Genomic DNA, 11717 nt, shown 5'->3' with positions numbered 1-11717 from the left:
TTTTTAGAATGAGAGAATGGATTATTGTTAGTCATATTTATTATTATGTAGCTGCACAATCAGGGTCCAGCACAGGGGAGCTGAGCAGGGAGAGGGGGTCATGTTAATGAGGAGGTAGACGAGGAGCAGGAGGACGGGGTCATGTTAATGAGGAGCAGGAGGAGGAGCAGGAGGAGGAGCAGGTAACTGGATCCAGAGACAGTGTTTTTAGAATGAGAGAATGGATTATTGTTAGTCATATTTATTATTATGTAGCTGCACAATCAGGGTCCAGCACAGGGGAGCTGAGCAGGGAGAGGGGGGCATGTTAATGAGGAGGTAGACGAGGAGCAGGAGGACGGGGTCATGTTAATGAGGAGCAGGAGGAGGAGCAGGAGGAGGAGCAGGTAACTGGATCCAGAGACAGTGTTTTTAGAATGAGAGAATGGATTATTGTTAGTCATATTTATTATTATGTAGCTGCACAATCAGGGTCCAGCACAGGGGAGCTGAGCAGGGAGAGGGGGTCATGTTAATGAGGAGGTAGACGAGGAGCAGGAGGACGGGGTCATGTTAATGAGGAGCAGGAGGAGGAGCAGGAGGAGGAGCAGGTAACTGGATCCAGAGACAGTGTTTTTAGAATGAGAGAATGGATTATTGTTAGTCATATTTATTATTATGTAGCTGCACAATCAGGGTCCAGCACAGGGGAGCTGAGCAGGGAGAGGGGGTCATGTTAATGAGGAGGTAGACGAGGAGCAGGAGGACGGGGTCATGTTAATGAGGAGCAGGAGGAGGAGCAGGAGGAGGAGCAGGTAACTGGATCCAGAGACAGTGTTTTTAGAATGAGAGAATGGATTATTGTTAGTCATATTTATTATTATGTAGCTGCACAATCAGGGTCCAGCACAGGGGAGCTGAGCAGGGAGAGGCCTGCTGACCGCTGAAGATGAGGGGTTTGAGTTTTATGCACACACTGCTGTATTTTATGGGAATGTATTGTAGTTTTTGAGTATATTTAAGTATTTTAGCCCTCTGACTGACTCAGGTTTGCCTGACCTGGTCTTGTTCTGGCAGGTGTCACCATGAAGTTTCTAGCAGGTCTTCAGCATAATCTGATTCACTGTATACAACTGTCTGTCTCAAAACCGCGACAAAAAAGAACAGTACGATGACACAAAACTGCAGTAAAAGTATTCCATTACTTTTATTCTTCAAACCAACAGAAACAAATATTCAAACGATCCTATGAAGCGTGATAATCAGTGGCTCAGTCTTGTCTGCAGGTATGCTTGAAGGAATAGTGAGCGGAGCGTTGTATGGTCGAAGGGGCGTGGAGCATCGGGAACAGGGTTTCCCTCCAGCCCTCAGTGCAGAACATGAGACGCGCTTTTATAGGTACTGGAGAACACCGGGCCCAGGTGGCTCCAACAGGCTACCTGATGATCTTAACCACACCTACTGGCATCTGCAGCAGAGAACACAAAGAGATGGACGTCAACCAACAAAAACTAACACGTATTAATATAACTGCAAAAATATTTCTGCCTCCCACAAAGCAGGCTGGATGAAGCGTCTCCACAGAGACACTCTGCGCATTTCCGCACGAGCCACAGCAGGGATGTACAAATACCGGAGAGGCCTTTCTCAAAGACCCGGGCTGAGTTTCAGTCCCAGTATCCCTGCTGTGGTTCTACGCTGTGCGTAAATGCGCAGAGTGTCTCTGGGGAGACGCTTCATCCAGCCGCTATTTAATGTTCATTTTTACAATCCTGCTGCCACACATCACATTCAACAACAACAACATCAGTGATCAGGGCTGGACTGGGACAAAACATCCGCCCTGGCATATTTGGCCCAGGCGGCCCACCAAAATCCCTCACCAACACACCGTCCTTCCATGTAAGGGCTCAGAGGAGGCGGCTGACCAAACACTTGAGCCCAAGTCCACGGCTGTGGACTTAATGCCTTCACTGACTGTCGGACATTTTGAATTCTCCCGCAGAGAAAACTCACACTTTATTGGTTAGCGGGGAGCGAAGAATTTAATATATTCTAATATGAGACAAAAACACTCCACGCGCTCCAATTTAGTTTAATTTAAAAGACCCAAAAACTGATTCTGGAACAAATCCAGTTCAACTTCCTGCAAGAGAAACTTTCGAGACAACGCAGGAACTCGCGCGATCCCGTTTGCTGCTCTTTTGCGCGCTCCGTCTCGCACGCGCACACGTGCACGTGTCTAAAATCAAGATTTTTTTTTTGTTCCGCGGCCAAAAACTTTGTTTAATTCAGATAAACAATAATTATCAAACTGTTGTCAAGTCAAAGTTTAATAAGTTTAATCTCACGTGATCAGCGTTAATATGAAGTGATGAACATATTCTGCATTATGAGAACTTTTACTTTTGAGTATTAGCAGCTTGCTTTTAAAAGCAGGACTTGAATATTAGTACTTTTTAGAGAAGTACCGACTGAGTACTTCCGGTCACTTAACACATTCATGAAGGAAAATAAAAATACAAAATAAAACTCACAAATCAAATCAAATCAAACAAAATATATAGAAATGAAAAAGCACAAACTTTATGACTAAATAAAATATTAAGTCCCCGGCAGCCGGTCAGACAGCAGCTGTGATGGCCGAGTGGTTAAGGCGTTGGACTTGAAATCCAATGGGGTCTCCCCGCGCAGGTTCGAACCCTGCTCTCAGCGATGTGTTCCGTACCGGACGTGGCGTTTTTAAGCCACGCCTCCGGACAGGCTGTTAAACGGGAGAGAACAGGTGAGTTTTGTGTGTTACAGCAATATTATAGTTTTGTCAACGAAGGTTTAATCTGTTCAACATCTTGAGGGTGGATAATAATACTAATACTATCAATAATAATAGTAATAATAAATATAATAAAGGTTATTTATAAAGCAGAAATTACAAAGTTTAAATAGAAAGAACAAAGGATAGAACGCATGTGAATCACCTACACCTTCAATCCTTTATATTTATACTCTTATATTTAAATACACTTTATCTATCTACTTTTGACAAGTGTGCAAATGAGCTTCCACCGCGATCAACACCGCTCTTGTGAGGTCTTCGGCCAGGTATCAGGTGGATCCATCAGCTTTCTCCTCCCTCACTCGGAGGCTGGTGACTTTATTTTACTGATTGATTTAAAGCCACCTTTGATTTTCTCATCAGGACTGAATTAGAGTTTAGTTTCTGTGGATTTAATGAGACGTTATGAGAGAAACTGTTTCACATTTGATTTTAATACTCAGGCTTAATCTTTTTTTAAGGATTTAAATCCTTTGCAGCTCTCAACATTATCAGCACTCAGTGTTATTAGCATGAATTCTTTACACTTCTGTCACATAACGATATGAAGTCCAACACCTGCTAGCTAGCTAATGTCAGTTAGCTATGGGTTGGACAATGAGTCAGCGTTACGTAGCAGCAGCGTACAATTGGTTTATTCATGTATTCTTCGGTTTTATTCTTTAATTCGAAGACTTGACCAATATGCTAATATTCAACAGTGTTGCTAACATGTAAAAGAGCTAACCTACGTAGAACAAGTCTCGGTTAGCTCTTTACCTTATGAGCTAACAAGCTGGTTAAAAGAAAAGCTCATCCGTTGGGAAAAGTACATACGTTTTCTCAGAAGCTAACATTAGCGTAAAGGCTCCTTTTCACTGTGCCAGTTTAAAGTTTGATGGTCTTTGCTTTTTATTCTTCAGGATTTATTTTTCTGATTAGCTTACTGTGGTCAATGTTCGCCAAGCTCCACTGCTGTTCTAGCTTGTGTTAGCTTGTTAACCTCAGATAGCTAATGCGCCAACAACACAGCTCTTTAAACAATGCAGATCTAAAGGTGTGGCAAAAAATGAGGATTACTTTAAAAGTAAAAGCATCATGTTACATACATGATGATGACGATCATACATGTAGAAATACAAATATATTCCACATATTTTATTTTTTCAACATTTCTATTGTTTCCATTTCTTTAATGGCCTTTATTAGCAACACGACATCAATTTCCCCTCAGGGAATAATGTATTTCTGCTGCAGTGAAAGTGCCTCAGAGCTGAACAGCTTTTAATATAAAATGTTTAATGACTTATTAGCATGTGCACACCATCTTTAAATCTATAACTTCCTTTATGTTAAATCTCTCTTCAGGAACAAACACAGGAGGTAAAAACAAACCCATTGCTTCTTTATTAGTTAGTCATTTTACAGTAGTCACTCATACGTAGCTGCCTTGAGTTGGTCTTTTTGTGTCTTTTTACTTTTTGTTCCAACATCTTCCTCATTTTTTTTTTCTCCAACAACACAAAGGAAGAGTCATGGACAAAGTATAAAAACAGAACAAAAAGCAAAACAGAGAAAAACACGGGATAAAAATGCCCCTTTTCACAACAAAAACCACATTTGGCAAAAAGGTGAGGATGAAGATGATCCAGTGAATCTTTAAAACATCGATAAAGACACGTTTTACTAAGACAGAGACGGGGAGATGTGTCCGGGCATCTGATTGGATAAGAGCTTTCAGAAGTCAAGGGATTATCGTCCAATCAGATTTGATCTCCTCGCTTGTTGCTAGATAAAGTTTAAAGATATGCATCAGAGAGCGCGAGGCATCGATGCTCCCGCGTTACAGTCACAGTAAAAAAAAAACAAACAAACAAAAAAAAAAAAACAAGTAAATCACAACAGAATACAAAAAAATAAAATATAAAAACTGACCCATTCAGAAACATTGATCTGGTGTGTTTATGGCACAACAAGGCGTTTGGCTGGCGGGCAGCACGACATCATGGCGGTTTAAAACTGATCTAACACTTTATTTCCTGGACGACAGCAGGTCCAACACCTCCACCAGCTAGCATAAAGGACACATCACCTCTACTGCACTGCTACACGTTTTATCAACAAGAATCAGGGCTGTGATCAATGATCAATTAGTCAGCAAGTGTCTGATAACGGTGAGAAACGTGCCTCACAAGTTGTGGCCCGAAACCTGAATAGATGAAGTTTACAAAGATGTAACGACAGCTTGTTCTGTAGTGGACTAACACCTGCTAGCTAGCTAGCTAGCAAACGTCAGCTAGCGATGCAAGACAATGAGTCGGCAGTTTTCCCCCAATCAGAATTAGTTTTACTTATTTGTTGTTATCAGGTTTTATTATTTCAATTAACGAGTTGAACAATAAAACCAGCACGCTGTAAAAATGTAAAAGAGCTGACATGTAACAAGCCAGCGTTTTTACCTAGCATACTAATGAGCTAAAATGTTAGCTCGTTAGAAGTAAATCTTAATTAGCTTGCTCGATAATATTAGCTAGCTGGTTTTACCGGGGGTTTTCCCGCTCTCGCCTCAATAGATTATGTTATACGTTTTTCTCGGAGAACAGTGCAGCAAAGGTAACGCGACAATACCTGTGATAGCTAGCTTATATGAAAACTGTGACGCTAACATGATACTGTGCAGCTAACGTTGAACACGCCAACCAACATGCTAGCCGGCAAAAGGCGACCAATCTACTGAACTCTACCCTGACAAAACTAATATTCAGTATTCTTTCGTTATAATAACTGTATATGTTTGGCTGTTTGATTTGTCGTGTGCATCTGAAAATACAACAATATGAAATATGATAACATTTCCCCCCCACAGTTCATACATGAAACAAACATCAGTGCTGAGGTGAAGACAGGAATCTGCTCTTCATCAGAAACATCAGGGCGTCATTTATGAAAACATCCGTTTGTCTTTACGACCAAAATCTGCTGATTCTAATCATAAAAATCAGTAACTTTGCATTGATTTCTTGCTTTTTCTGCGACACCAAACTTTGATCCCGACAAGATTTTTCATAAGCGAGGCTCCTGAGAAAAACTACAGACGGCCATTTAAGCCAAGAAAACACAGATTTAAAAAAAAATTAGAAGAAGCAAATGCTCTTAATGTGAAATAATAATTATGAGATGGCAAATCCTGATAATGGGAAAATGTGTCTGACTCAAGTGTCTGTCGATTTTACCTTTCATAAATCAGAATAATAAGATTCTCAGTCCAGATTAGATCAGAATGTATTAAAGACAGATAAAATTTACTTTTGATTTAATGGAACAAGATTATGACCTGAGATGTAAAAACATGACATCTCATAATCATCCATCAGCTTTTCTGCCTTTATTATTTCCGACTGTGTCGTCGTCTTCTCCTGGCAGAAACAATCGTCCACAGCGAACAGTTTCCAATTCGTCGATGTGATTTTAACAATGCAGATTTTAGAAAACAAACATGAAACAGAGTCAGTAACAAAAGCAGCGTGAAACACTGTTTCTGCAGGAATGTGTGCACTGGATGGGAGCGCTGCTGTGGCACCAGAATAAATTAAAAACACCTGACTTTAAGAGAAACTAAGAAAAAAATACTCCTGAGAAAACATGATCAATCGCTTCTGATCGGGCGGGCGGCGGAGGGGGTGGAGCCAACAAAACATAAGAGGGGGACATGAATGATCGAGGCGAATGTTGAAGACACTGAGGCTCTCGCGCACACGCACACACACACACACACACACACACACACCCTGAACGACCTCCACCTGCGACGCCCAGAAAACAAACAGATCTGAAGCCGCCGGTTTCTGACGTTCCTGGTTAGCTTAGCTTAGCACAAAGACTGGAAGCAGGGGGAAACAGCTAGCCTAGCGCCGTCAAGAGGGTCCAGCTTCCAGCAGCTCCGGGTTCCAAGCCGTTTACTGACCAGGAGCGGAAATCTAAACGCGAAGAGGTGAAGTTAACAACCCGCTGGATGTCAGAGCTCAGCACAGGCAGCTGTCAAGCTCTGCTCAGAGTCACGATCAATTATCAGTTCGCCATTAAGATGATCAGTGCTGTTCACACCGACTGTGCTGCTGGCTGGTTTACACCCCCAGGCTCACCCACGTAACACTGACGCAGCTGTACATTCACTATGATCCGACTGCAGCGTCGACACTGAAACAGAAAGTTCTCTCACCGGCGTTTCTCTGCTCTAACGAACGATGACGCAGCAGGCGTGGTAACAACTTGGCTGGCTGGCCGGTTCAGAGCTGCAGCGACAAGTCGATTAATCGTTTAAGAGTCCTTTTAAAAGTTTCTCTGATTCCAGCTTGTTAAATCTGAATATTTCCTGGTTTCTTTGCTCCTCCGAGACAGCAAAGTGAAAATATTTGGGAAAGAAGAAGACGTCTTCTTAGGCTCTAAAAAAACCATTGATGAACAACTAATCGATTAATCGAGAAAATAATTGCAGCCCTAGACTGGTTCCAGCCGCTCGTGTCCTCAGACCTGATCCATCTGATCACAGAAGACGACTGGCGGCCATCTGATCAGTGGTTAAAGTCGTTTGGACGGTTCAGCTTCTGAAACTGAATCTCTTTGGGTTTCTGAAGCGACTCACGGGAAGTAACGACGTGTGATACTAACGCAGTCTGTCCAGTTTAAGGCGGGAACGATCCTTCTGTGGAGAGAGAGAGGGGTGTTATGGGTAAACTGCACAGGCGCTCTGAATCGTACCAGACTTCATGCAGAAAAGACGGATTTTTATTTATTAATTTTTTTTTTAGAGCGACAACTGAACATTGAAAGGCGCTCCGTCAGAGGACAACGGACACCGGTTCAGAGACACAGATGCGTTAGCCTAGCTTAGCACAAAGAACTGTTAGCCTAGCTCCTGACCGACACTCGTCAGAGACGAGCCTGCGAGCTCCTGACTTCCTGTGCGTGTAACCACAGCAACTAAAGCTGGACGACACCAAGTGCTGATCTTCTCCCTGTTGGGCAGCGACCGGCGAGCAGGTGGACGCCTGGCGTGATGATGATTGGTCGTAGGGTGGAAGGACGGAAGGAATGAAGGAGGGAGGGAGGGAGGAGTGTTGGCGGGCAGCGGGGGGGTCATTTACAGTAAACTACAGATATATACACACACCCAAAATTGTACAGAGAACAAATATGTACATGCTCAGGGTTTCTATTTTTTAACCCACAACTTTCCCAACATGTGTTCCTCCTCTTCTTCTTCTGTGGTCGCTGTATTCAATGTAACGTCAGGAGAGTGTTGCACAGGTCCCTCCTCCTCCTCCTCCTCCTCCTCCTCTTCCTCACCTGTCTGTAGTGTATTGAAGTGGGAGGCGGGGCTTGTAGGCCGTCTGGACCTTTGACTCAAGTATCACATGACGTGGAGGCGGAGTTTAGCTGTTCTTTAGTAGCGTTCTGTCTTCAGAAGGACAGGACGTGGAGGAGGAGGAGGAAGCAGCGGCCGTGGTGGTGGTGGTGGTTGTAGCGGAGGTGGAGGAAGAGGAGGAGGAAGAGGCGGCGGCAGAGGCGTGGGAGGGGAAGGAGAGCAGCTGTCCGGTCTCGGAGGAGAGGAGGGAGCAGGAGCGCAGGTCGACCGTCTGCAGGGAGGTGCAGCGCCGCAGCAACGGGACACACTGCTCCGTCACCTTCACACAACCTGAGACACACAAACACCGTCAGGGAGGAACGCAGGTACGGCAACACGGAAGGACACGCCACGCGCTGGGGTCTTTATGTCCCCGCCATGTTAAGGCCCCGTGTCCACCAAAGCTTTTTTCCCCCAGCTGAAAACGCCGGGCTGGGAGCGCTACGGTGCGCTTTGGAGGCGTGGCGTTTTTCCCAGCTGAGCCGCTGTGGTTGCTATGATACGTAATATCCGTGGGGGTGTAAGTCGGCGACCTGGCGGTTTCACCAGGTTGAAAAAAAAGTTGGTGGACACGGGGCCGTTAAGGCGAGACGCTGCAGGTGAACAGGTTAAAGACTCAGTGAGACAATATTCATCTGTATCACAGGTTTTCTGAAATTTTATGTTTAAATATGCAAATGAGGCAGTTTTTAATTTGCATCTATTTCAAGAACTGAAATCTGAACACTGGATTAAGTGGGGTTCAAAATTATTGTTTTATTTTGTCGACACATTTAGGATCTCTCTTTTTATTGTTTTATAAATCAGAAAATACTGTCAAAGGCATAAAAAAAATAAATCTGTTTTTGACCTGTTTTGGGGGATAAAATGTGTGAATGAAATATGAACAAACGCCTCAGTAAAAACATTCAGAACACAGTCAGGAAGAAAACTGGAAAGTTTCTAAGAGCTGCTGAAGACGAGATTTCAGGCTGTAAAGAAATGTATTATATACGTATAAATTCTACACAATTTTAGTGAAAATCAATATTTACAGAACCAGTATCTAATCAGATCCTCAACAACAACATAGATCATCTGAGTCACATCAGGCTGATATCTGAGCAACAGCACGTCTGAACGTCCAGACGTGAAGCTCTTCACGTTCAGACTCAACCCAGCAGCGAGTCCAGAGTCTCCTCTTCCTCCTCCGAGCTGCAGACAGAAACTAGTAAACGTAAAATCGCTCGTCGGGTTTACAACGCTGAGACTCCACCGTGGTGTTTCAGGTAACGCGAGGCTCAACACACCAGGTTTATGCATAAATATCTGAGGAAACGTCTGCTAGCCGCCAGGCTAATTTCAGCCCGTCATCTCGGCTGGAGCTGAACTAAACGTCACCGCCTGGATGAGGGCGAGTTGGGCGGGGGGCGCCGCTGTGAAGGGAAGGCTGGGTTTATAACACAAGACAAAACGAGGGTCACTGCGAAACAGCACGCGCACTATATTCGTTTTATTTGAATTAACTTGATTTTATGATGGTTGGAAGCCAAAATCTAAATCATGATTAAACTTCCAATAATTGCACAGCCCCGGTCGGCGTCTTCCTGGATGTTCTCCTAACGCGTAGAAACATGGCGGGCAGCATTAACAGGTACACGTGGACCTCGCCACGGCCCTCGGGTCCATGTGACCTTCTTGTTTATTACAGCCTGACGGAACGACTCACATTTTCTGTAGTTTTTTTCTGCAGCTCCCGGCGGCTGAAGTGTTTCACGCTTTTCAGTTCTTGATGACTTTATCCAGTTTGTTATTAAATTAATCGTGTGTCTCTTCGTTATATTCCATCAAATCTGATGTTCATTTCTGCATGTTGCTCCTGGAGAGTAAGATCAAACACCAGCTGGATAATTTGCATAATGTTCTTCAGACCGCAGTAGAAACGCACAACGACGACGGGCTGAAGGAACCTTTTTACTTCCTACTTAAAGTAGATCCTGGGACGTGAAGTCTCGGGTACTTAAGGTGGAAACGCGGCTTTAAAGTTCGCTTGACACTCGCAGACTCGCTGCTGCACTGGGTCACATGTTCCTTCAGCCCGGCCTGTATTTGGGACATCAAACGGTTTATTCCAGCCAGCGGGACAACAGATCAATTACGAATCATTTACTTGATCTGGCTCAGAGACGGACCGACAGGGTGCTGGTTTGAGTCTGAACGTGAGATCTGGACCGGGCTTCCTGCCCTTCAGCTGCTGCTCGCCATGCGTTTACCTGCCAGGTTGATGTGGGCGAGGCTCTCTCTCAGGGGGGAGATGGGGGAGGAGAGGGTGTGCACCGTCTGGTCGGTGATGTTCCCGCACTGACTCAGGTCTAACCTGGTCAGGTGAGGAACGTAACGCACCAGCAGGCGAGACGACGCGTCCGACAGGTCCAGACCGGCCAACCGCAGCTCCGTCACGTTCTGGAAACGCCCCACTCTGGTCTCACCGTGAGCTGACGGACCAATCAGAGAGCAGAGAGAGTGAGAGACGAGGTAATGAAGTGAGCTGATGGACCAATCAGGGAACACAACATCAGACTGTCTTCACAGACTTCCTGTCCTGTGACGGAGCGTCTCACCTGTCCTGGTGTCAGGTGGGGGGGCCAGCAGCTCTCTCAGGTGCGAGTCTTTGAGGTCCTCCACTCTGCTGAGGTCCAGCAGCTTCAGACAGGGACAGACGGCCTGACACAGAGCGGAGACCGCCGACCACGGACACCCAGATACATTCAGCTCCAGCAGACCTGCAGGGGGTGAAGACCAGAGGTGAGACAGCAGGCGGGACCAGAGGTGAGACAGCAGGCGAGACCAGAGGTGAGACAGCAGGCGGGACCAGAGGTGAGACAGCAGGCGAGACCAGAGGTGAGACCAGAGGTGAGACAACAGGAGAGACCAGAGGTGAGACAGCAGGAGAGACCACAGGTGAGACAGCAGGAGAGACCACAGGTGAGACAGCAGGAGAGACCACAGGAGAGACCAGAGGTGAGACAACAGGAGAGACCAGAGGTGAGACAGCAGGAGAGACCAGAGGTGAGACAGCAGGCGAGACCAGAGGTGAGACAGCAGGCGGGACAGCAGGCGGGACCAGAGTGTGAGACAGCAGGTCAGACAGCAGGTGAGACAGCAGGCGAGACAGCAGGCGAGACCAGAGGTGAGACAACAGGCGAGACCAGAGGTGAGACAGCAGGCGAGACCAGAGGTGAGACAGCAGGCGAGACCAGAGGTGAGACAGCAGGCGAGACCAGAGGTGAGACAGCAGGAGAGACCAGAGGTGAGACAGCAGGAGAGACCACAGGTGAGACAACAGGTGAGACAGCAGGCGAGACCAGAGGTGAGACAGCAGGCGAGACCACAGGTGAGACAGCAGGAGAGACCACAGGCGAGACAGCAGGAGAGACAGCAGGCGAGACCACAGGTGAGACAGCAGGCGAGACCAGCAGGAGAGACCAGAGGCGAGACAGCAGGCGAGACCACAGGTGAGACAGCAGGCGAGACCAGAGG

At 45.8% G+C, this 11717-nt stretch overlaps 1 protein-coding gene, 1 long non-coding RNA gene and 1 other non-coding gene across 3 annotated transcripts in view; 1 reads left to right on the top strand and 2 right to left on the bottom strand.

Moving 5' to 3' along the window:
- Positions 1–1162: 1162 nt before the first annotated feature.
- LOC123962536 lies at positions 1163–2156 on the bottom strand. Its single transcript, XR_006822976.1, has 2 exons — positions 1863–2156; positions 1163–1447 (listed from the first exon to the last, which is right to left on the bottom strand). It is a non-coding gene; the product is annotated as an uncharacterized LOC123962536 (long non-coding RNA).
- A 456-nt stretch (positions 2157–2612) lies between these two features.
- trnas-uga lies at positions 2613–2694 on the top strand. The gene has a single exon. It is a non-coding gene; the product is annotated as a tRNA-Ser (tRNA).
- Positions 2695–4178: 1484 nt separating this feature from the next.
- Positions 4179–11717, bottom strand: part of zgc:158376 (uncharacterized protein LOC100101643 homolog) — a 22311-nt gene continuing 14772 nt past the window's right edge. Inside the window, exons 9-11 of the mRNA XM_046038715.1 lie at positions 10799–10960; positions 10451–10672; positions 4179–8489 (exon numbers count right to left, since the gene is read on the bottom strand). Of these exons, the coding sequence (XP_045894671.1) occupies positions 8227–8489; positions 10451–10672; positions 10799–10960 (647 nt within the window). The 3' untranslated portion in view covers positions 4179–8226. The remainder of the gene's footprint in view (positions 8490–10450; positions 10673–10798; positions 10961–11717) is intronic.

The sequence above is a fragment of the Micropterus dolomieu genome, linkage group LG02 (assembly GCF_021292245.1).
Source record: "Micropterus dolomieu isolate WLL.071019.BEF.003 ecotype Adirondacks linkage group LG02, ASM2129224v1, whole genome shotgun sequence".
Taxonomy (NCBI): domain Eukaryota; kingdom Metazoa; phylum Chordata; class Actinopteri; order Centrarchiformes; family Centrarchidae; genus Micropterus; species Micropterus dolomieu.
This window is presented reverse-complemented; position numbering and strand designations above follow the sequence as displayed.